The sequence below is a fragment of the Botrytis porri genome (assembly GCF_014898465.1).
Source record: "Botrytis porri strain MUCL 3234 chromosome Unknown BPOR_014, whole genome shotgun sequence".
NCBI lineage: Eukaryota > Fungi > Ascomycota > Leotiomycetes > Helotiales > Sclerotiniaceae > Botrytis > Botrytis porri.
Window position 1 is genome coordinate 988,207 of NW_024066088.1, and position 21,236 is coordinate 1,009,442.

Sequence of the window (21,236 nt, forward strand, 5' to 3'; positions counted from 1 at the left end):
GGTATAGATAGGTATATTGAGTACGGAATTCTATCTTGTTTCGGATTTAGATTTGGATTTGGATTTCGATACTTTGGCTTCACTTGGATGAACCGACGGCTTGAACGACTTGAACGACTTGAGATATATACGGATGAATACAAGAGGGTTAGTGGATAAACGTATTAGGATATAGAGACATACTCAAATATAGATACGTAAGTTGGGAAACGAGGAGATAGAGTCGAAATGACTATGCGGTCGGTGGTTAGTGGGTCTGGATTTGATGGACCGGTCACGGAAATGGTGAGGATTGGATTGAGAGGGGAGATAGGGGTGGGAGATTTGGAGGGAGAGGGGGAGGGAGAGGCGGAGGAGGCAGCGAGGATTTGTAGGTGTGATTTTTTGTTTTTTGTTTTTCTAGGGGTGGGGAGGGGGATGGGATTGGGGATTAGATAATGTAAAGCTGGTTGTGTAAGAGGATGGATCTAAGTAGGGTATTGCTTCAAGTGGGCAGTACGGTCTAAGTATGAGGATAAGAGTTCAGAGGTGAGAACTTAGAAGCGAGATTCAAAGGATGGAAAGTAGGTGACCACGAGTGTGGTGAACCCGGGTTGGAATGGGGGGAATAGGATAGGGATAGGAGGCGGAGTAATTGAGTTTGAGGGCTTGCTTAGCTTAAGCTTGTCACGATTAGAATTCGACTTTATGGAACGGATAGATGGAGGGATGGATGAATGGAATTCAAAGGACCAGACTAATTAGATATAACCAATATAGGGCGTGAATCTCTAGATACAATAGCGGCCCAGAAAGGATGTACAAATTCTTATTATGGTGGAACATTGGAGGATGAGGGAGTGTTAATTTGGTGTATCGGTTTGTGTTTTCCTTCTTATTGCTTCTTTTACTGATTTTTGACTATGTTGAGAGGCTTGCTGTCACTTGTTGTTTTCTCTTTCTTTTCTACATATTTATTCCATCTGCTCAAGTTCCCGTCGTCTTCTTACACAAGACAGAAGTCCAAATCAATTTAAATCTCTACTAACCCCCACTCCAAAGACTGGACATCCCTCGCCTCCCACAAAGCCTTTATGGATTCTCCAGCCTATCCAGCCTTTCTAGAAAACCTACAGCCGATTATGGGAAGTGCGGAAATCATACACGCAAGCAGATTGGATGTCACGGGCGCGATTGCAAAGGGAAATGCGGAGCAGAAGGGGGGTGTAATGGAAGTTGCTACGTTTTTTGATGTGGAGGATGTTTTTCTTGAGGTAGGTGGTGTTTTATTTAAATTGTTATTTGTGATCTCCGTACAGATCTAAATCCAAGATTTGATGAGTTGGAAGAATGAGAGAATGAGAGGATGAGAGGATGAGAATCAGATCAAGTAAAAGACTAAGAAAAACAAACAGGGAGTAGAATATTTCAAAACCGCACTCCGCAAACTTCACGCAGAGAAGAAAATCGCGGGATTTCTCGGCGTGATCGATTCCGGAGAGGTAATTGAGAAGATCGCCAAGAATGAAGAGGCGATGGAGGAAGAAAAGGGGAGAGCTTTGGTTTTAATGGTTGGGTGGGAGAGTAAGGATGCTCATATGGTGGGCTTCTATTTCTTACTTTATTGGTTTTTTTCTTTTGGACCTTGGAGATGCTCGGATGGGGTTGATATAGTGAGGGGATGTCATGGATGGGGGGATGGGAGATGGGAGATGGAAGAATTTGGGGCTAATTTGTGTGATTGTGAAAAATAGGCATTTAGAGAGACGAAGGAATTTGCGGATAATATAGCATATTTGAGAAAGGGGACGAGTGGGGTGGATATGGTGAGTTTGTGTCTTTCTCTTGTCTTTTGCTTTTGATTTTTTGGAGGGGAGGGAGGGGGAGGGGATGGAATGGGATTGTGGTAAGAGGGATTTGAGAAAAGGTATTGCGGAGTCGAGAAAAGAGACAGCTAACATATATATCAGTTCCACGTAGCGTTTAAAAATGCATAGGTATTTAATACAGATTGATAGATATTTGTATACTATAATACAATTCAATACATTGCAATCCAATAAACACTCCGATATCCAATGTTAATGCAAGTATCTATCTATCTTATTTCAGTCTGTAGATATATTATATTATATATTACACATCATCATACCTGGGTATGAGTATCAACTCCTAAATAGTTAAAGTATATCTCACTTGTTCGGTTAAAACTTAACAAGTTGTATATCAGAAAGGAGATGGGAAAGAAGAAAGAGGAAATAGGATATTAGCGATTGGAGAGTTATAAACTTGATTTTTATTATCTAGGTATCTAGATATCTAGCTAGGTGGTGTATATGGGATATTCATCTCTTGATATCTCTATTGTTTATTCATGTCTCTTCTGAGAACATTATAGTGATGAACATCATATTGATAAACATCATATTGATAAACATCATATTGATAAATGTTATAGTGAAAATGTTTTTATCCTCTGATGATTTGATATTTCTAATTGTGGGATTACTTCTACTTTTACTTTTACTTTTACTTTCACTTTTACTTCTATTTTATCTGTATCTATATACACAATCCCCCCTTTTTTCTTACTCGCTAATTCTTACAGACTACACTACACTACACTCACTCACTCACTCACCCACTTACATCCAATTCCAATTCCAATTCCAATTCCAATCAAGTCCCTCATCACAAACCTCTCCACCTCTCCAGCCCCATACTTTACTTCCCTCAAATTTCACAAACTACCAAGCTATTTATAACATACTAATACCAATACCAACATCAATATCCATCCACATACACAAGATATCATCAGCCCTAACTCCTAATGATCTGTTTAGTGACACTTATGCTTGCGTTGTTGTTTTGCCTGTAACTTCTTTTTCTCTCTTCTTCCTTCTCTTCTTCCACACAAACCACCAATTCACAAACTCAGAACATAGTGAACGATACACTATACCTATACTATCACTTACCAACACGTAACCTTAAGAATAATTATAACAAGTACCTATAACATATGTGATAACATCATATAATATTATATTATACATCTACATCTACATTTACATCTATACATACTATCCATTCATCACAAGACCCTACAGAACCCCTCATAGTAATAGTAATAACAATAGTAATAACAATATCAATACTCACAATAATCACATTCTCAAACTCATCCCATCTCCATTTACAAAACTTGTAACATCTAATACTTCTTCAAATTTCAAACTTCAAACTTTACTTGATATCTCTATATCTTTAACGTGGTTCATTAGTATATAAGCCATATCATTATATGAGTCACTTCATTTTATATATAAAATTCGTTTGTATATAATTATATTTTCGAAAGCGACAGATTGAGGTTCGAGTTGACGGGGATAAGAGGATGATGGGGTAGACACAGGACAAAGCACAACAGGACATTCGAGGGAAGATGGGGGGATTTATACCCCACTACAAAGGACAAGATAAATGATAAACGAGAGATTAAGTAAAGTAAACAAAAAGGAAAAAAGTAAGGAAGATAAAAAGCAAACAAAGAAACATAATTATTATAAAACAAAGGCAAATAATTATAGGGTTATATTATTATAATGATAATAACATTAATAACAATAAAAAAAATCGTCGCATTATAAAAAAGAGGAAAGGGGGCTTATATCATTATGCTGAGTGAAAATAGACTATATATTACTAACTTATAGAATGGAAACAAAACAACCATAATAATATTGTCTTCAAAAGTACAAATATTATAGGCTATAAATATTGAACAGAATAAATATATAATATAGGCAACTTAATAGAATATTAAAAAAGAATAGGTTTTTATATCTTTTTTCTATCTATTTTATTCAATTAAACATAGATACAGGTGTATTACATGGTCTTAGTATAGCTATATAGATCGAATCGATTATGAATTTACTATTACTACTATAATTATATACTTTCTTTATTAGTCAATAAAATTTTGTAATTTTTTTTATACAAGATCTAATTTTTCAACTATTTTAAAAATCTAATCATTATCAAAGTTATTAAACAAAAAAAGGTTTTATAATACAAAGTATAATAATTTCGAATTAAAAAAAATATAAAAAAATAATTAATTATTAAAATATAAATATTAAGAAAACCTTGATTTTGATGTATTTTCGAAATGGTTTATATACTAATATGACCTATATACTAATAAACCACGTTATACTATAGCTCCATTTCCCACTTTAGTTTACTCATATATATACGCACCTCACATATCGATCGCTCCCAAATATCTTACATATCATGTAATGTAATGTAATACTCTCCTCTCTATCCGTCACCCATTTATCCCCCATTTCTTCTTCATGAGCGAGTGCATCGTATTTGTCTCTCTATCTGTCTCTAATAAGTATGTAAGTCTCTCTCACACACACACGCACACACACTCTCTCTCTATCATCCATACACATACAAGTACTCTCTCACCCCCCCCCTATTATCCATCCATTCAACAAACAAAAACCCTTATAACAATGTTTTGAAGACATGAACAATATCCCGAAGCCGACTATTTACGCATACCTGGTATTCGAAGAGTAAACCAAAGGGATCGGGAAGAAGGATTCATTTTGGAGAAGCTACAATATATTACACGCCCGCATAATTAGCCACCAGAAACATAAATTCAAACTTCAGGACAACGAAGAAAGACCACGAACCCCTAATAAACTTTCAAACAAAAGTAATTATACAAATAAATATGTTACACTCAAGTTTATACTTGAGAACATTACTTCCTCTCCAATGTCATTAATTCATACCCATACCCATATCCATATCCATATCCATATCCATACCCATTTATCCAACCCAGAACCTCCCTAGACCGACCAACCCCAACCCAACCTCATACGATCCCATTCAATCCAACCAATTGATCATTTTCTTCTCAAAAACAAAAGTGTATCATGATATCATTCGTACATATAGCAACCATTCCGCCCATCTCAAACCTGCACTTTTGTCATCTAATGCAATGTACAACGCCTGCTAGCCATGCATGCTAATAAACTATTTAGCATGGGAAACAATTTCCGCATAAACATCATCCGGAATTTTCTTGATGATAGTAAGTGTGACTTCTTTAATGGTATCCGCTTGTAAAGGAGGGAAAGATCTGAGAATCTTTGTAGGACTTTGATTTTCATTAGTTGGAGTGATATATAGTATAAGCAACCCTCAGAACTTACCTAGGAGAACTCATTATTGAATGCCTGAGAGTAACAAGTTGTGCCACGATACAAAGGATATTGAGATGGGCACCATAGGCAAACAAGAAATCCCAAAGACGGAGCACCTCGGGTAATGGAGGGGTACATGCGCATAGAGTGAGTACTGAAGGGAAAGCATAAATTTCTGCACTCATACCCTTTCCAATCAGATAAAGACTCAATTTTGGATCAACAATAGCTAGAACTTTATCCACTAATGCGAGTCCTTTATGAACACCATCCATGGCACCTCTCACATAACCAGGAACTTCAGTTGTGATGAAGCGATGAAAAGCAGCAAATGCTTCAGATTCGCTACGGGCAGCGTAGAGGAATGGTGCAGCGAGTACATTCATGCCTTGAACATATGTACCCGGTTCTCCAGCCCCGACATCAGAACCTTCCGTTGTTAAAGTCAGAGCACGAGCTCTAGATCTCATACTTGGCGAAGAAGGACCTCGTTCTGGAGAACCTTGAATAGCCGCCTCCATAATCTGTCTATTTCGGTATTCTGCTCGCGCCTCTTTCGCATCGTGTAATTTCCATGCTACTGCATTTAAGAGTCGGATTAGGCTTGCTTCACTAACTCGGCGGCGGAAAAGAGGATCGGTGGCTAGAGTTCGAAAGGTATCATTTCGAATTTTTGAATAGGCGGGAGATGCACCGCGATGGATTAGAGATAGATATGCGTCGGTTTCAAGGGTAGGTGCATTGAGTAAAATAAGCCAGATGTAAATGCGCAAAGAGGACTATCGACATATAAGTATTTGCTGGCAGAAGTGATGGTGAAGTGGAAATGGAGGAATTGACAAACCATTCCATCGCTATCACTCTTAACCCCTTGATCCAATATTTTCAATCTCATACTCTCCAAACTTCCAATGATATCTCCATGGGGGGGGCCCTCTCTAAGTAGACGATCTAACGACATACTTTCTGTCGCGGTAAGTTTTCTGTTTGATGTAGGGCGCCTCATTGAAGAATTTGGGACTGGGACCATGTTCGTTACATCACTGTTGGATCTTGCTCTAGAATGAGTTGTAGTTGACGATTGTGTAGCATCTTTTGGCACGGGCGGGATAATCTTTTGCAAAGCTTGCTTATGTTGTTGTGAGATCAGGGATGGTTGATTGAATGATGAACCTAGAGTGTGCGCGGACTGTAATCTTCTCAAAGCTCGGCGGGGAGATGCTGGCGGGTTGAGTACAGAATGGTTTGGAGGGGCCAGTGTAGGAAACTGGAATGCGTCTTTGGTGGGGGGTGAAGATGCCATTTTGCTATCGCATTGTTTGTTGATAGAGGATGGAGGATGGAGGATTAAGAATACGGTTGGAGTGATGGATTATCTGTTCTTGAGATCCAAAATGGTGAATATGATTATGGGAATACAATCGTATGAAGTATGGTATCGTTCTATTTTCTATTGTACTGTCTGTTATCAAATTGAGCTGTTGTCCTGTCAGCAGAAGTCTGAGCGAAGGGTGAAGGATGAAGGATGAAGGATGAAGGATGAAGTGTGAAGTGTGTTTAAAGTGAAGTTGGAGTTGGGGCTGTTTTTGTGACTTCTCATAATTTATTACCAATGACAACCAGCTGAGTTATACATACATAACTTACAACCACCACCAAAAAGATACCTACCTAATGTACAAACCTAGGAAGATATTATGAATGCTTCGTTCATACCTATGTTAATCAAAGCAGAACGACGATGATGTCCTTCTCAGTGTCTTTTGGCTTTTACCTCAATCCAACGACATATCGATAAGGATCCTACCCAGGTACACCAACCAGCATGAAAATGATGGCACGTGAATAGATATCATGTGATATAGAATCAATCTTCCACCTCGAAGTGAATCCTCAAATCTTGGAAATTTGAAGGCAAAAGAGGAAGCTTGATCAGACTTTAAAAGCGTTCTCGACAATATCTCTCATCAACGCGACGACTACTCTTTTATCAGCCCCAAACGCTCCATCCGCAGACGCTATTGTCAGGACTAGCTCATATTGTATCTCCCAAGACATTTGGCTGGCAGGAGGTTCCTTCATGTCCATCTCCGCGGGACCCGGGTTCTTGTTGGTAAGGGAAAGGGAAAGATACTATCTTCAGTCGGGTGGTCTCGATGTTCAATAATCAAAATACAATTTTGCACTCCATCTCATTTACAATATAGATCTCAGCTCCGAAATCTTAGCTTTTAAGCCTCCAAGCCTTTCAAGTCTGCAGAATTTTGAAATTTATGATGATGCCTCGGAGCTTTTCAAGCCTGTTCTCATTCTTATCGCACCTTATCGGATTGCGATCTTCATCCCTCCTATTGCATCATGAAGCAAAACGGTCATTGGGTGGATACTTCCCAATGGATAATCCGCGTGCTGCAACTTGCATGAACAAGGTTTGAGCTACCCCCAGCCTGGCAATAGCCGAATCGACTGCTTGAAAGAGACAGCTTTGTGAATTTGTGAAGAATCTTGAAGAGCTGATCTTTGTTTATTCCCTAAACAATAGACTTACAAGATAATCAATGAGAAACGCCATGGCAATGGTTCATTTCTTCATTTCTTTATTCAATCTTCCCTTTTCTCTTTATTCCTTGCCGCCAATGATTGAATATTACACACAATAGCGTTTCAGCTGTTCAAATTTCCAAGATTCCAGATGGAAAGAAAGTCTCTTTTTAAATGTTTTCCTTTGTCTTCTTTTGGCCCCTGGAGATCTATCTCCTTCATTTTCGCTTGACGCTAATTTATCATTCCGAAAAACTAGATCAATTTTAGCGAATTGCGTGCTCGGCAAATACGTCGACATGTTGAAAATATTCCCACCTCGCCCACTTCATCCACTTCATCCACTACGATCCCATTTATTTTGTTCCGGATTCACAAAGAGCTGTCTCCATTTCCCTTGGTTTCCCTTGGTTCCCTTAGTCTCCTTGGGGTTTCTATACGGAAGATCTAGGTGGAATCTTTGTGTTCAACCAAAATAAGATCGGGGTAAAGAAAGCATAATGATGGTAAGAATGGTAATGATGATTTCATATCCACTAAAATGTGGTACTCGTAACACTAGATCAACTGTGCCATGAAATAGACTGACAGGACAGTATGAAGGATACTACCGAAACTACCTATGAAAGGAAAAGAATTTTGTAGTATAGAGGAACTCCGCTCTGAGAAGAGATGGGTAAAGAAATGGCTAGAAAAAATGGCCATAGTGTATTTCTAATCCCCCCCTGATAAATGATTTCCCCATAGTACTCGTACACCGAATACCTGTGGTTACGTTTACACCCAAATCAATTTAAGACATTTGATTGTGATATGAGGCTCGAACTTACACCCTTGGTCCCTTGGAAATTGAAGCCCTTTCTCTAGAGTCTAGAGTAACTACAGTAGCTCTTCTTGAATCTCAAAATCTTGAAGCTCGACACATCTCACGGTTGTGGGATACGCCTACCCTGTCATGTCAAGAAGAGTAGCCATCCGCCACTGCCATCTCCACGTCCCCATAACCAGAAAAACAAAATACAGAGATTTAGAGCATACCAATTCAAATACCTAACAAATCCATTCCTAATAATCATTATTACATTATTACCACAAGTAGGTACTTTCACCATTTTTAAATGTACATCCATCAAATCACATTATATTGTACCCTTGCCAACGAATGTCATCTCTCCAGCACGATCCCGTCACCACGAATATCCTCTTCCATTTTGAGACAATTCTTCCGCAAGTCTTTCTAGCTTCACAGTAGTATAATATTAGAACCCCCAAAACTCGAAGAGTTTGCAAGCCCGTTATACTTGGCTTGACGTCTACTACCAAAGTATTTCAATTCAAAAGGCTCCAAAATCCGGATCAGCCTAAGGTTACACACAGGGATTCACTTATTTTCCTGGTCGTTTCCTTTGCTCTTCTCTCTTCCATCTTATTCATCCACGAGCACGCAATACATTGGTGGCGCACCCCCAAATTTCGAAGAGGTCAATTGCTGAATGCCACTCTTGGATCACGTCTTACCTTTTCAAGTCTTTCGAGAACAAAAGCCTCTTTTTTTACAATTAGAAGCTGCACTATCTCATCCAGCTTTCGACCTGCATTTGAATAGTTCCGATGTCAGACAATTTTACTTTTTGTTAAATATCATTTTTCCAATTGTCAGATACAAAATCATCTGATTTCGACCCGACTCTCTGGGAGCAGATACGGCTATATCAGCCCTGCATCCGCTCATAAAGTTACAGATTCTTGGATAACCATCTGGGAGTAACTGCAGATCGCCTTGTCATATCTGTCAAGTCAGATCTACTGACACCCACCCTTTGCGGAATAGCCTTTTCCTCGTCCACTTAATCTTCCGCTATCTCAGGTTTCACAGCCAAGTTGCTTTTTACCACAATGGCTGCTACCAAAGTTGGCCATGGATTGGCCAAGGTCCTCGGTATCAAACTCAACTATCGCGATGAACTCAACAGTCAGGAGATTCTACGAGGAGAGTCAGTTTTTTCCATTCAAACAGCCGATACATTCGTAGAGGAAGAACCTCGAAGTCTGGAATGGATCCAGGATACCCTTCCAAATCGACACGATCTCGCCGCTTATGGCCGCTCGCTATTTCCATTTTTAAGCTGGATTGGATGCTATAACTTGCAATGGCTGTTTGGAGATTTGGTAGCTGGTGAGTAGTACCGAATACTTTCTGGTGAGTATGATTATTAATGTTGATCAGGTATCACTATCGGTGCTGTCGTCGTACCTCAAGGTATGGCTTATGCTACCCTCGCTGAGCTCGAACCTCAATTCGGTCTTTACTCTTCCTTCATGGGAGTTCTTGTCTACTGGTTCTTCGCTACGTCCAAGGATATCACTATCGGACCTGTTGCTGTCATGTCAACTCTCGTCGGTCAGATTTTGGTGAAAGCTGCTGTCACCAATCCTGATGTTCCTGGCCATGTCATTGCATCTTGTTTGGCTGTAATTGCTGGTTGCATCATCGCTTTTATTGGACTTATTCGATGCGGTTGGATTGTCGATTTGATTTCTCTCACTTCCATTTCGGCGTTCATGACTGGTTCCGCTATCAATATTGCTGTTGGACAAGTTCCAACCTTGATGGGTATCACAGGCTTCAGCTCTAGAGCTTCAACCTATAAGGTTGTGATCAACACATTGAAGGGTCTTCCTAATACGCAACTTGATGCAGCCATCGGCTTGACAGCCCTTTTATTATTATATACTCTTAGAGCTGTAAGTTGTGAACCTTTGCCAACACCTTGATCATTACTAATTATCATTCTTAGGCTTGTAATTATGGAGCTAAGAAGTTTCCAAACCACAAAAGAGCATTTTTCTTTGCCGCAACTCTTCGAACCGTATTTGTTATTTTGTTATACACATTGGTTAGTTGGCTTGTAAACATGCATCATCGCAAAAAGCCACTCTTCAAGATTCTTGGTAAAGTTCCACGAGGATTTCAAAATGCTGCTGTACCAGAAGTCAACTCTTCAATTATCAACATCTTTGTAGGAGATTTGCCAGCCACTGTCATCGTTCTTCTTATCGAGCACATCGCAATCTCGAAATCCTTCGGACGTGTCAACAACTATGTTATCAACCCATCCCAAGAGATGGTAGCTATCGGTGTCACCAACATCTTTGGCGCTTTCCTTGGTGGCTATCCAGTTACCGGATCGTTCTCTCGTACAGCTATCAAATCGAAGGCTGGTGTTCGAACTCCATTCGCTGGTGTCATAACCGCTGTCATCGTTCTTCTTGCAATCTACGCACTTACCGCAGTCTTCTTTTACATTCCAAGTGCAGCTTTATCTGCAGTCATTATTCATGCTGTCGGAGATCTCATCACACCCCCGAATACCGTCTATCAATTTTGGCGTGTATCCCCTCTCGAGGTTCCGATTTTCTTCGCAGGTGTCATTGTTACCGTTTTTACCACCATTGAAGATGGTATCTACGTAACTATTTGCGTTTCATTCGCCGTTCTCATTTTCCGAATTATTAAAGCTAGAGGACGCTTCCTTGGTAAAGTCAAGGTTACTTCGGTCGGTGGTGAAATTGCCGAATATAGATCAGCACCTTTGGCCGACAATGGCACTTTCCCAAAATCTGATGCCACTCAATTCGAAGATTCTGGATCTCGAACAGTGTTCCTTCCTTTCGACCACGGTGATGGAACTAATCCAGAGGTTGATGTTCAAACTCCTTATCCTGGCATCTTCATCTATCGATTCTCAGAAGGATTTAACTATCCAAACGCTAATCACTATCTCGATCACTTTACTAATACAATCTTCGCAACAACCCGTCGAACTAACCCCGACCATTACGCTCGACCTGGTGATCGCCCATGGAATGACCCCGGTCCACGTCGCGGCAAAGCTGCTGAAGATCATAGCGATCGCCCTACCCTCAGAGCTATCATTCTCGACTTCAGCTCCGTCAACAATGTCGATATCACCTCCATCCAACAACTCATCGATGTTCGCAATCAACTCGATACTTATGCATCTCCTTCAGTCGTAGACTGGCATTTCACCTCTATCAATAACCGCTGGACCAAGCGTGCTCTCGTTGCCGCTGGATTCGGATACCCAACTCCCGAGGAAGAAGGATCACACCGCTGGAAGCCCATATTCTCGGTTGCGGAAATGGGAGGTCAAGATAGTGCGGCGGCAGCAGCAGAAGCTGAATCCAACGAAAAGGAAATCAAGGAACAGCGAACGCGCGAACGGGATTTAAGAAATGGAGATCAAATTAGAGGAGATAGTGAGAGTGGAAGTGGTAGTGATTTGAAAGCTGTGTCGAAGAGCGTCACGAGGTCGAGAACGGCTGTTGTTACTGGCTTAAATAGACCATTATTTCACGTCGATCTTACGAGTGCGTTCCAGAGTGCAGTGGCAAATGTCAAAGCGAGAGAGGCGTTTGAGGAAAGAGGAGGGAGGGATACTGGGGTTGTGGCTTAAATTTTGGGGATTTTGGACGTTTTTGTTTTTGGATTGGTTACCTTTTTGGTCGTTTTGATACCACGAGTGCTTGGATATGATGATAAAATTATGGGGTTGGCAGGATATTGGATGACTGGTCGGGTTGTTTCTATATGAAGTAATGGTCACCCACCGAACTCGGATTCACGTCCTTGATTAATATATAAAGATTTCTTCCTGGATAATTTCTCTTTCTTGTTTAATTTGCAACATGAAATCGTGACTTTGAAGTCTTCCTTGCCATCGTCAACCTATGTCACTTATGTGGGCTACGCCACCTATGCAGCAGTTGCATGCTACGCCGCGAATTTTATGATTCTATCAAGCCAAACACACCAAGTCAGCTCGAGCATAGATAGGAATTTACTGTGCTAGAATTGTGTACTCTCAAACTCTACCCGCAATATATCAACTTGTAGCGCAAAGCATAAAAGGGCTGAGCTGGACATACACTTGTTCATCAGTCCAACAGCAAGTATCAATTCCCTCTCACCGAAAAAGGCAATTCCAACCGCTCTAAACATGTGCCGCAGGCCAATGATCCAAAGTCCTGAGATGAGATAGGATGAACCCTTCCCAACATTAATATAGTTCCAACATGTTGGTAGATCATAATTGATGAGGAGAGTGCAAGGCGAGGAGACCTTAAAGTCGATCACCCACCCAGTCCTCAAAACTCAGTATCGATACCGTCTCACTTATTAACTTCTCAAAGATCCTTCCTAATCATGAGGACCACCACCTATCTAGCTCTAGCGACTACGGGAATACTATTCACCGTATATCTACACCAGAAACTCACCAACCATCTCACCATCACAGACTTCGAACGCAAAAATGGCTGTATGCCGCCGACAAGATATCCACACAAGGACCCATTTCTCGGACTCGAATTCTTCCCCAAGATGAGCGCCGCGATGAAAACAGGAACAGTACTCCAGACAAACTGCGAACTATACGCCCGATATGGAAACCCCATCCAGAGCAACTCTTGGGGCACACCCGTCATCTACCCGTCACGAATCGGAGAACATCAAAACTATCCTCGCGCTTTCATTCGGGAATTTCGGAAAAGTGAAGATGAAGCCGGAGAAAGGGGTTGGGTCGCTGGAAGCCCAGGGAATCTTTACCGCGGATGGGAAAATTTGGCAACGCTCGCGTGCGCTCATTAGACCTACATTTGCGAGGACTGGGATTTCGAATTCTGGGGCGTTGGAGAAACATGTTGCGAGATTTTTGGAGCTTCTTCCGCGTGATGACTCGACGGTTGATTTGCAACCGCTTACGAAGAATTTGGTATGGTGAATCTTTTTCTCTTGCTATTGTTTATTTTGCCGTGGCCGGCTTACTATTATCTGCCTGTTTGACCAAGTGACTGACTGGTTGTCTGTCTGCATCTCCCAGTTTCTAGACGTCTCTACCGAATTCCCATTCGGCGAATCTGTAGAGTCTCAATCCCCAAATACCCCCTTCGATGCTCGAGAATTCCTCGATGCATTCGATATGACCATGCGTGGTCTCGGCGCACGAATGATGCATGGGGAGCTGAGATTCATTCGCGGTCGAGATATCGAGTGGAAAAAAGCTTTCGGGAAAGTACATACATCTATTGACAAACACGTGTCTCGGGCTCTGGAGAGTCAGAAAAGTGCAGAAAATAATGAAGAGGAAGATAAGATTCCCACTCAAAAACAGTATATACTCTTGAACGAAATGGCAAAAGAAACGCAGGATCCGGTTGATTTACCCTATCAGCTTTTTCATGTATTGATCCCTGCTCATGATGCGACGGGTATAGCTGTTAGCAATGTATTTTTTTTATCTAGCTCGTGATGCGGATCGATGGGATAATTGCGGAGAGAAGTACTCGCTGCGACGACCGGACAGACGCTGAGTTTCGAAGTCCTGAAGTCAATGAGATATCTACGATATGTGTTTAATGAAAGTACGTATAATAGATTCTCGCTTGATACCGTTCAAAAATTCCCATCTTGGTATGTTCTAGTAATGAAAGATCCAGTCTGATCAACCATTTCCACCAAGTCTCCGTCTTCACCCCACCGCACGCTTCCCACGGCGAGTATGTCACAAAGACACCATTTTACCGCTTGGGGGTGGCCTCATGGTAATGCTCCCTTCATAGTCAAGAAGGGTAGTAATATTACATGTGATATCCACGCATCACATCGTGACAAAAGCTACTGGGGCAGCGATGCCGACGATTTTCGTCCCGAGAGATGGGAGACCTTGCGACCAACTTGGGAATACCTTCCATTTTCAGGGGGGCCGCGCATTTGCCCTGCTCAGCAGATGGTTTTATTGACTCGGCGGATGTTATTGTGAGGGTGATGCAGAGGTTCTCGAAAATGGAAAGTCGGGATTCGAGACCTTAGATGGAATTGTTTAAGATGGCGGTGGAGAATGAGAATGGGGTGAAAATTAGGTTGGTGTAGGATGAACTAGATGTTTAGGGGAAGTTTGAGGAGATTTTGCACAGAGTCGATTTGGATTAGAGCAAAATGTATCCTAGCCAGATTTTGCTTCGTTTGTTGATTCCTCTTAAAATAGCCGATCGAGTCAATAGACCAGTACATTTAAATGGAAAATTCATAATAACAATGTAACAGATTCCATCCGCAACTTGAAGACTTATCAGGATACTTATGAAGTATGAAGTAATACGTAGACTGCACTTACAGAAAAAGAAGATGTAGGGAAAATGTTACAGAAATGCCACATTAGTTAGTACTGAGGTACGAGAGACTATAGAAATTAGTGAAAGAATCTGAGATATCAGAACGCAGCCCAAAGCTACTGGAGGGTCTGAACGTGAGATAAGCCGAGGCCTGTTGGAAAGAATTTGAATGGAGGAAAGTCCTGTGATAACAGACGTGGTCTGTAAGAACGGGAATACTAAGTAGGCAACTCTTCAATCAAGATCATCTCGCCTTGGTATTATACCACCTAGACCTCCTGAATTGTCACTCAATACCGTCCATTCTATCCATCCCGTCAGAATCAGACTGAATCAACCCCTTACTCCTCCTTAACCCTTATTCGGCATCAATAACCCTCACCTCCCTCGCGACCACATTGCAAAGCTCAACCCTGATCCCGGCCCCCAGAAGTACATATATCCACATTCTTTGCGTATCGCTTAGTCGATCATTCTCGCTTTTCACCTCCACGAAGAGTACTTCTTTTTTCCTTCTCCTTTTGATGGTTTCTTGTGACCCATTCCTGGACTCGTTCTTCACTTGCGGCTCTTTCCTTTCCTCCTCGACTTCTTGGGGGATTGCGGTCTTGATATATTTCTCTTCCTTTATTTCCCCTTTCACCAGCGCTTGTTTCGTTGGCTCATCCTCCACTTCTTCCTCCACTCCATCATCCCATAAAAACAAATCCGGTACTCCACCCCCTCTCAGCCTATACTCCTCCGCCATAACCCTCATCACCTTCCCCAACCCACTGCCAAAAGCCTCCACAATTCCTTCCAAGTCCTGCCTCTCAAAGTCCCACCTCAAACCCACTACACACGTCTTTCTCTCCTCTTCCCTCTCCCAAACCTCCCTTATAATCTCCGCTGCCATTCCATTCTCAATCTCCACAATGCGATGATTGATTTCCGACGCTCGAGCTTCATAGAATGACTCGGTGTGTAAGTCTAGAGGGCAAGTTTGGTATTCCGTCTGAAATACATTGGGGATGTAAAGAAATAGAATGTCGAAAAAGAGGTATGCGAATAGAGTCCGTAGAATGCCACCTTCGGAGTGGTAGCCGCGAAATCCGAGGCTGCGATAGTAACTTAGAGTTAATTGTTCAACGGAACATTCGCATGGGTTTGATGGAGATTCATATTCATCTAACCAAATGGTTTTGGTACTGCGTTGTCTCTCTTCAAATCCATTGGGTGCGCTGGATTTACGTCGGAGAATTGTTGATGTGAGATACGATTTCTTGATTTGAATTCCTTGAATAGTTGTTTGGATAGGTTTAGAGAGAAGAACATGCTCGAAATCGTGTTTTTCTCTCTTTGGAATCTTGAGTGTCTTCTCAAGTTTACGGATTCGTTTCTGTAAGTCGTAGTGATAGATTGTATGACAATATCGATCTTGAAGACCTTGCTCGCATGTTTTGAGCGATATACGTTTCCAATGACGTTTTTGTTGTTCTGGATCTTTGATGCCTGGGGCTGGGAGGATAGTATACATATAGTGTTCTTCTAGAAGAGCTTTGCGTTGATACCATGCACCCCTTCGGGCTGAATGGAAAAGCTTCTGACAAAGGAGTTCGATGAGTAAAGCGTATTCTTTTTCGTAAGACTTAAATCGTCCCAGTACGTAGAGGGCTTTATGCACGATGCGTGTGTAGACCCATGCTGGAGAAAATCGACGAAGGTAGCCACCCTCTCCACTTTCATATATGGAGTCTTCTTTGCGTTGTTCTTCTGCGAGGAGAATTTTCCAACGGGGGTATATGGCTTCGAAAGTTTCAAGAACTTGGTCTAGTTCGGATTTTCCAGGATGGCCATCGAGAATGTTGTCGACGCGGTATTGCGTTCGAATAGAGGCTTCAAATTCGAGGAGGGTGGAACGAGTGGGGAAGATATTGGTTGATCGTGAGACAATATAGGAGGGGAAGTTACGGCGGGAGATTCTGGCAAGAATGATTGTGGTTAGAGATTTATCGGTCCATTCAGTTGATCTGTAGAAGACAAGATGGACTCGTTCGAACAAGTTCAAAGCTGGTAGTGAAAGTCGTATACACGGTCCTGTGATAGCCATGATCTTTCTGAGGAAATGAACATCTCTGTTCACATGATGGAGACTGTCGTCTTCTTCTTCTTCTTCATCTTCGAGAATCGATCCATCTGGAGTTGTAGGGTTTGATTTCAAGGCACTATCAGCTCTTTTCAGCCCAACATAACCGAGTCCAGCCTGTTTTTGACTTGTTTCACGAAGTGCTTTCAGTATATCAGCTTTGTTTTTTCCTTGAACCTTGAGTTCTTTTGCTAAGCTCTTTAGTTCATCCAGGTTCAATAGAGATAATGCTTCATCTAAGGTTTTGATCTGATCTTCTGAAGAATCAGCAAAATTCAACGAGTCTCCAAGGACTGTTCCTTCGGGAGGTCCAAACTCTGCTGGATTGACTTGAACTGTTGCGGTTGATTCTGGTAATACACGAATAGATTGCAGAACTTTCGAAGCTGCAGAAACATCCGTCAAATCTCCATGATAACCCAAGCGGTTTATACGATGCCATGCTGAAGTTTTTCGTAAGAAGAGACGTACATACCTACGTTCGTCAGCTCTGAAAAGTTATAATTCAGACATGATAATCGGGCCTTACAAATACTGAGCTTCATAATCCAATTCTCTCCATTGCTTAAAAACATCCATTTCCTTCTCATTGAACAGATGCCCCTCGTCTTCCAACACAGTTTCCAATGCAAGATTGAAAGCATCACTGTAAATACTACTTTTACCCCTCTCCCAAGTCCTCCCGGTTAGCCTCGCTTTGAGATCATCTGGAAGATTTTCATTCTCGGCACGCATTGCTTCATATTCAGCAATTGCATTCTTGTTAATAACAACTGGTGGCAATACACTCTCCAATTCCGTCACTCTGGGTGCCACAAGCTGATCCGCTTCATCTTCCCCTTCATCTTCCGAATCGGGTATTTCAGTAATTCTGAATTGAATTGGACTTCGATTTCGTGGGGATAAGGGTAATGATTCATCTTCATTGGAAGGACAACCGAGAACTAAGATCATCACCATCTATACTCTCTGCAGTTTTCAAACGCTTTGAAGGTGGCAATAATTTATCTTTAAAGTCTTGCGGTATCTTACGTTGAGTTTTTCGATGTAGCATAACGTTGTGATTGGAGTTCCTAATCTCTTCGAGTACCATTATGCCGAATTTTATGTATACAGAAGTACTTCATCCATCGCAAATAATGTCATGGCAAGAACATATCTTACATCCGCGTCTCCAAGCGCGTCACCCATTTCAGCATACGCCTGAGCACGTTACCAGCTACCGTACGTTATTCACCGCTTTGGCAGAAAGCAATTCTCCTCCACCCCATTACACAATCCAATCATAGTGACATAAACCTATACCCAAACCTTCATAAGTCCACACCTAACTCCACATCCAGCATGTCGCAACCCAACACGCCATCACCCGAGATCAACCCTAACAGCACACCCAGCATCAGTTCGGCCGCGCATACCTATCAACTCGCCATGCAAACACAATCGTCCTCCACACCCCCCTCATCCACACCTTCCGGCGTCCTCCAAATGCCTGGTGCAACACGCGATGTGGTTATGGAAGATGCGCCTCTTCATAGACCTGCAGTATGCCTCATACTTCCCCCAGACCCTGATCCTCCACCCATCCCTCCACCTTCTCCTTCCTCTCATCCTTCAAATTCAATTGGACGTTTCCTCTCGCGCCTGTCTTCTGCATTAGAAATCTCTATACTTACTCATACAACTCTTTTACAGTCTCCAGCCGCTGCAATTCTCCCACCCACTGCTCAAACTCAATCACAAACACATTCTCATTCGCCCATTCTACCCCCCTCGCACCAAGCTTCAACTTCATCTGCGAATATAAATCGCGAAACAGCTTCTCCAGCGCCCGTTCCTGCGCGCACAAGTACGCCAGTACCGAAGGTAAATGGGAATGCCGAGAAGGAAAATTCGTCGAGAGCTACTAGCCAACATCCTGATACGGGGCCGTCTTTGCCAACTGAAGCAAGTGTGCATGGAGCGCCAGCAAGGGTTTACTTGAATCAGACTGTTACGGGAAGTTTATTAGAGGGCATGAAACTATTAGCCAAGGACCAGTATGTACCTTGGGTCTGCTGCCCGACAGGAATCTCTCACGGTGCGTATAAACTAACAATTATTTCATAATAGACCAAAAGATCCTTTACGAGTATTGGGAGAATTTTTACTTTCAAAATCTAAGGAGTTGGAAGGAGGGACTTAAAGATAGATGGATTTAGTTATAATACCCCTTGGCACACCAAAATCGTTTCAAGATGGGCGTTCAAGGAGTGAAATATCACGTTAAAATAATTGGACAACAATTGAGAACAAGGCTGGCGCTAGAAGTATTTCTTAATATTTAATTTGCTATTTAGTTTTTATGCCAATATAGCAGTACTCCTTCTCAAGAAAGTAGTATAGTTTGCGATGCAATTATGTCCACACCCCAACTCCATATCCATTTTGTCATGGTGAAACTTTTTATGCGACCATGGTGCTGGCAGTGGCACTCTCGTATCTCCAGGTTGGTGGGAGAACACCGACGGTCTTGTAGTAACGGGAGAGACGGTGGATACGGGATTCGATGAGAATCAAACGGAACTTGGAGTCCTTGTCCTTGCGGTTACGCTCGAGATGCTTGCGGACAGCAACGGCCTAGATTTCATGGGTTAGTATAATTCAACGTTAGCTATGAGGATATTATTGAACGTACCTTCTTGATTAACATGTAAAGGTCCTCTGGGATCTCTGGGGCAAGGCCTATTTTGTCACTCTGTCAGTCTATGACCAAGCAGAGGCGTATGTAAAGATATAATTGACACATCAAGGATGTACTATAATCCAATGATGGCATATATGGAACTATTCATGTAATGTTGGGTATCGTACCGTTGGACTTGAGGATTCTAAGAATCTTGTTACCTGCAGAGATAAAAATGTTAGCATTTGCATTTCTCTCAAAATAAGATCCAGCCCGCATCAATTGCAGAACGAGGAAATCAACATACCAGTAACAACCTTAACTTGAGCAATACCGTGAGAATCTCTCAAGACAACACCGATTTGGGAAGGAGCAGCACCCTTCTTGGCAAGCTTGCAGATTTGGTCAACAACTTGCTCTGGGGTGGTCTTGAGCCACGAAGGAGGAGCACGGGAGTATGGGAGAGCAGAGGAAGATATTCCCTTTCCGTTGGAGTGAAGACGACCCATTTTTGCGGTATTTGTCGACGGTGATTAAACTGGTCGTTAGATTGAGATTGTCGAGAGGTGTTGAAGTTTTGAAAATGTTCGTCGTCGCAATATTATCTGTGTGGATTATTCGTCGCTTAGCTTACGCTAAAAACTGGTCTTTTCCTTTTCTATGCTAGACCTAATATTGACTAGCGCAATTTGAACATCATAAGAGATTTCTCAAGTCCAGAGCTTTTTAATTTTCCGACAACAACTCTGATTCACCAACAGAGGTAATGATCAATTCATCATGATTGATTGAGGATCAGCCTCATTTTTTGTACTGATCATTTGGAACATTCAATTGCCCTGCGCTATCATTTAAATGTAAGACATTCCCTTTCCATTCCCAATCAGCCGAGAAGATCCAATGATGATATTTGTTTTTACTATTTTTCTGGTACCTCTTGTTTTAGGACTCTCTGCGGAGGGAACAATGAACTAACTGAACATCTGATTAACCTTCTCGGTTGTTGTTCTTTCATGATACTGTATATCTATACATGATCAGTAACTAAACTCGAAATAGAAAACTTTTCCATAAACCAATTCCTCGCGTCGCAAAGGTCAACATTCTTGGAAAGCATGTAAGGTCTGGTGGATATCAGAGATGCCTATGAAGGGTTTTATATTTGCCCAATGTCGATGAGCCGATGTATGTTTCACGACTACGCTTAGGCTTGATTGGTGTCATTTTGCATATGATATTGCCAGTCTTGCTCTTTACTCGGCGTATAGGTAGGTTTCCGGAATGGATTTGTATCTTGAGAATCGTGTACTTCTTCAAGTGATGTGTTGCTTAGCTGGCAGGAGGGAAAACTTCTGCGCAATTTTATATAGAATACAATAATGTTTTCAATGTCTTGTAACGCTGTTTATCTATTTGACTGTCATGTGTGATTTTTCCCGATTCAGTGATTTGCTTCACTTGATCCCTCATGACTCTATTGGAGTTTATG

At 41.7% G+C, this 21,236-nt stretch overlaps 7 protein-coding genes across 7 annotated transcripts; 4 read left to right on the forward strand and 3 right to left on the reverse strand.

Annotated features, from left to right (window-relative positions):
* Window positions 1-228: 228 nt before the first annotated feature.
* EAF01_009639 (uncharacterized protein) lies at window positions 229-1,976 on the forward strand (the record flags this gene model as incomplete). The annotated part of the gene is made up of 6 exons (XM_038917895.1): window positions 229-370; window positions 760-858; window positions 1,042-1,253; window positions 1,395-1,580; window positions 1,734-1,805; window positions 1,950-1,976. The coding sequence occupies 6 exons, from the start codon at window positions 229-231 to the stop codon at window positions 1,974-1,976; spliced, it is 738 nt and encodes a 245-aa protein (XP_038766704.1).
* A 3,076-nt stretch (window positions 1,977-5,052) lies between these two features.
* Window positions 5,053-6,525, reverse strand: EAF01_009640 (uncharacterized protein; the record flags this gene model as incomplete). Its single annotated transcript, XM_038917896.1, has 3 exons — window positions 5,053-5,176; window positions 5,232-6,001; window positions 6,067-6,525. 3 exons carry the CDS (start codon window positions 6,523-6,525, stop codon window positions 5,053-5,055), a joined length of 1,353 nt encoding a protein of 450 aa, XP_038766705.1.
* Window positions 6,526-9,659: 3,134 nt separating this feature from the next.
* On the forward strand, window positions 9,660-12,241 carry EAF01_009641 (uncharacterized protein; the record flags this gene model as incomplete). The annotated part of the gene is made up of 3 exons (XM_038917897.1): window positions 9,660-9,939; window positions 9,991-10,508; window positions 10,562-12,241. 3 exons carry the CDS (start codon window positions 9,660-9,662, stop codon window positions 12,239-12,241), a joined length of 2,478 nt encoding a protein of 825 aa, XP_038766706.1.
* A 749-nt stretch (window positions 12,242-12,990) lies between these two features.
* EAF01_009642 (uncharacterized protein) lies at window positions 12,991-14,605 on the forward strand (the record flags this gene model as incomplete). Its single annotated transcript, XM_038917898.1, is given in 6 exon segments — window positions 12,991-13,041; window positions 13,085-13,105; window positions 13,196-13,558; window positions 13,667-14,071; window positions 14,089-14,196; window positions 14,306-14,605. The coding sequence occupies 6 exon segments, from the start codon at window positions 12,991-12,993 to the stop codon at window positions 14,603-14,605; spliced, it is 1,248 nt and encodes a 415-aa protein (XP_038766707.1).
* A 710-nt stretch (window positions 14,606-15,315) lies between these two features.
* EAF01_009643 (uncharacterized protein) lies at window positions 15,316-18,175 on the reverse strand (the record flags this gene model as incomplete). The annotated part of the gene is given in 3 exon segments (XM_038917899.1): window positions 15,316-17,557; window positions 17,612-18,026; window positions 18,040-18,175. 3 exon segments carry the CDS (start codon window positions 18,173-18,175, stop codon window positions 15,316-15,318), a joined length of 2,793 nt encoding a protein of 930 aa, XP_038766708.1.
* A 251-nt stretch (window positions 18,176-18,426) lies between these two features.
* On the forward strand, window positions 18,427-19,267 carry EAF01_009644 (uncharacterized protein; the record flags this gene model as incomplete). Its single annotated transcript, XM_038917900.1, has 3 exons — window positions 18,427-18,627; window positions 18,778-19,121; window positions 19,195-19,267. 3 exons carry the CDS (start codon window positions 18,427-18,429, stop codon window positions 19,265-19,267), a joined length of 618 nt encoding a protein of 205 aa, XP_038766709.1.
* Window positions 19,268-19,527: 260 nt separating this feature from the next.
* EAF01_009645 (uncharacterized protein) lies at window positions 19,528-20,256 on the reverse strand (the record flags this gene model as incomplete). Its single annotated transcript, XM_038917901.1, has 4 exons — window positions 19,528-19,701; window positions 19,760-19,806; window positions 19,936-19,968; window positions 20,055-20,256. 4 exons carry the CDS (start codon window positions 20,254-20,256, stop codon window positions 19,528-19,530), a joined length of 456 nt encoding a protein of 151 aa, XP_038766710.1.
* Between the last annotated feature and the right edge of the window lie 980 nt (window positions 20,257-21,236).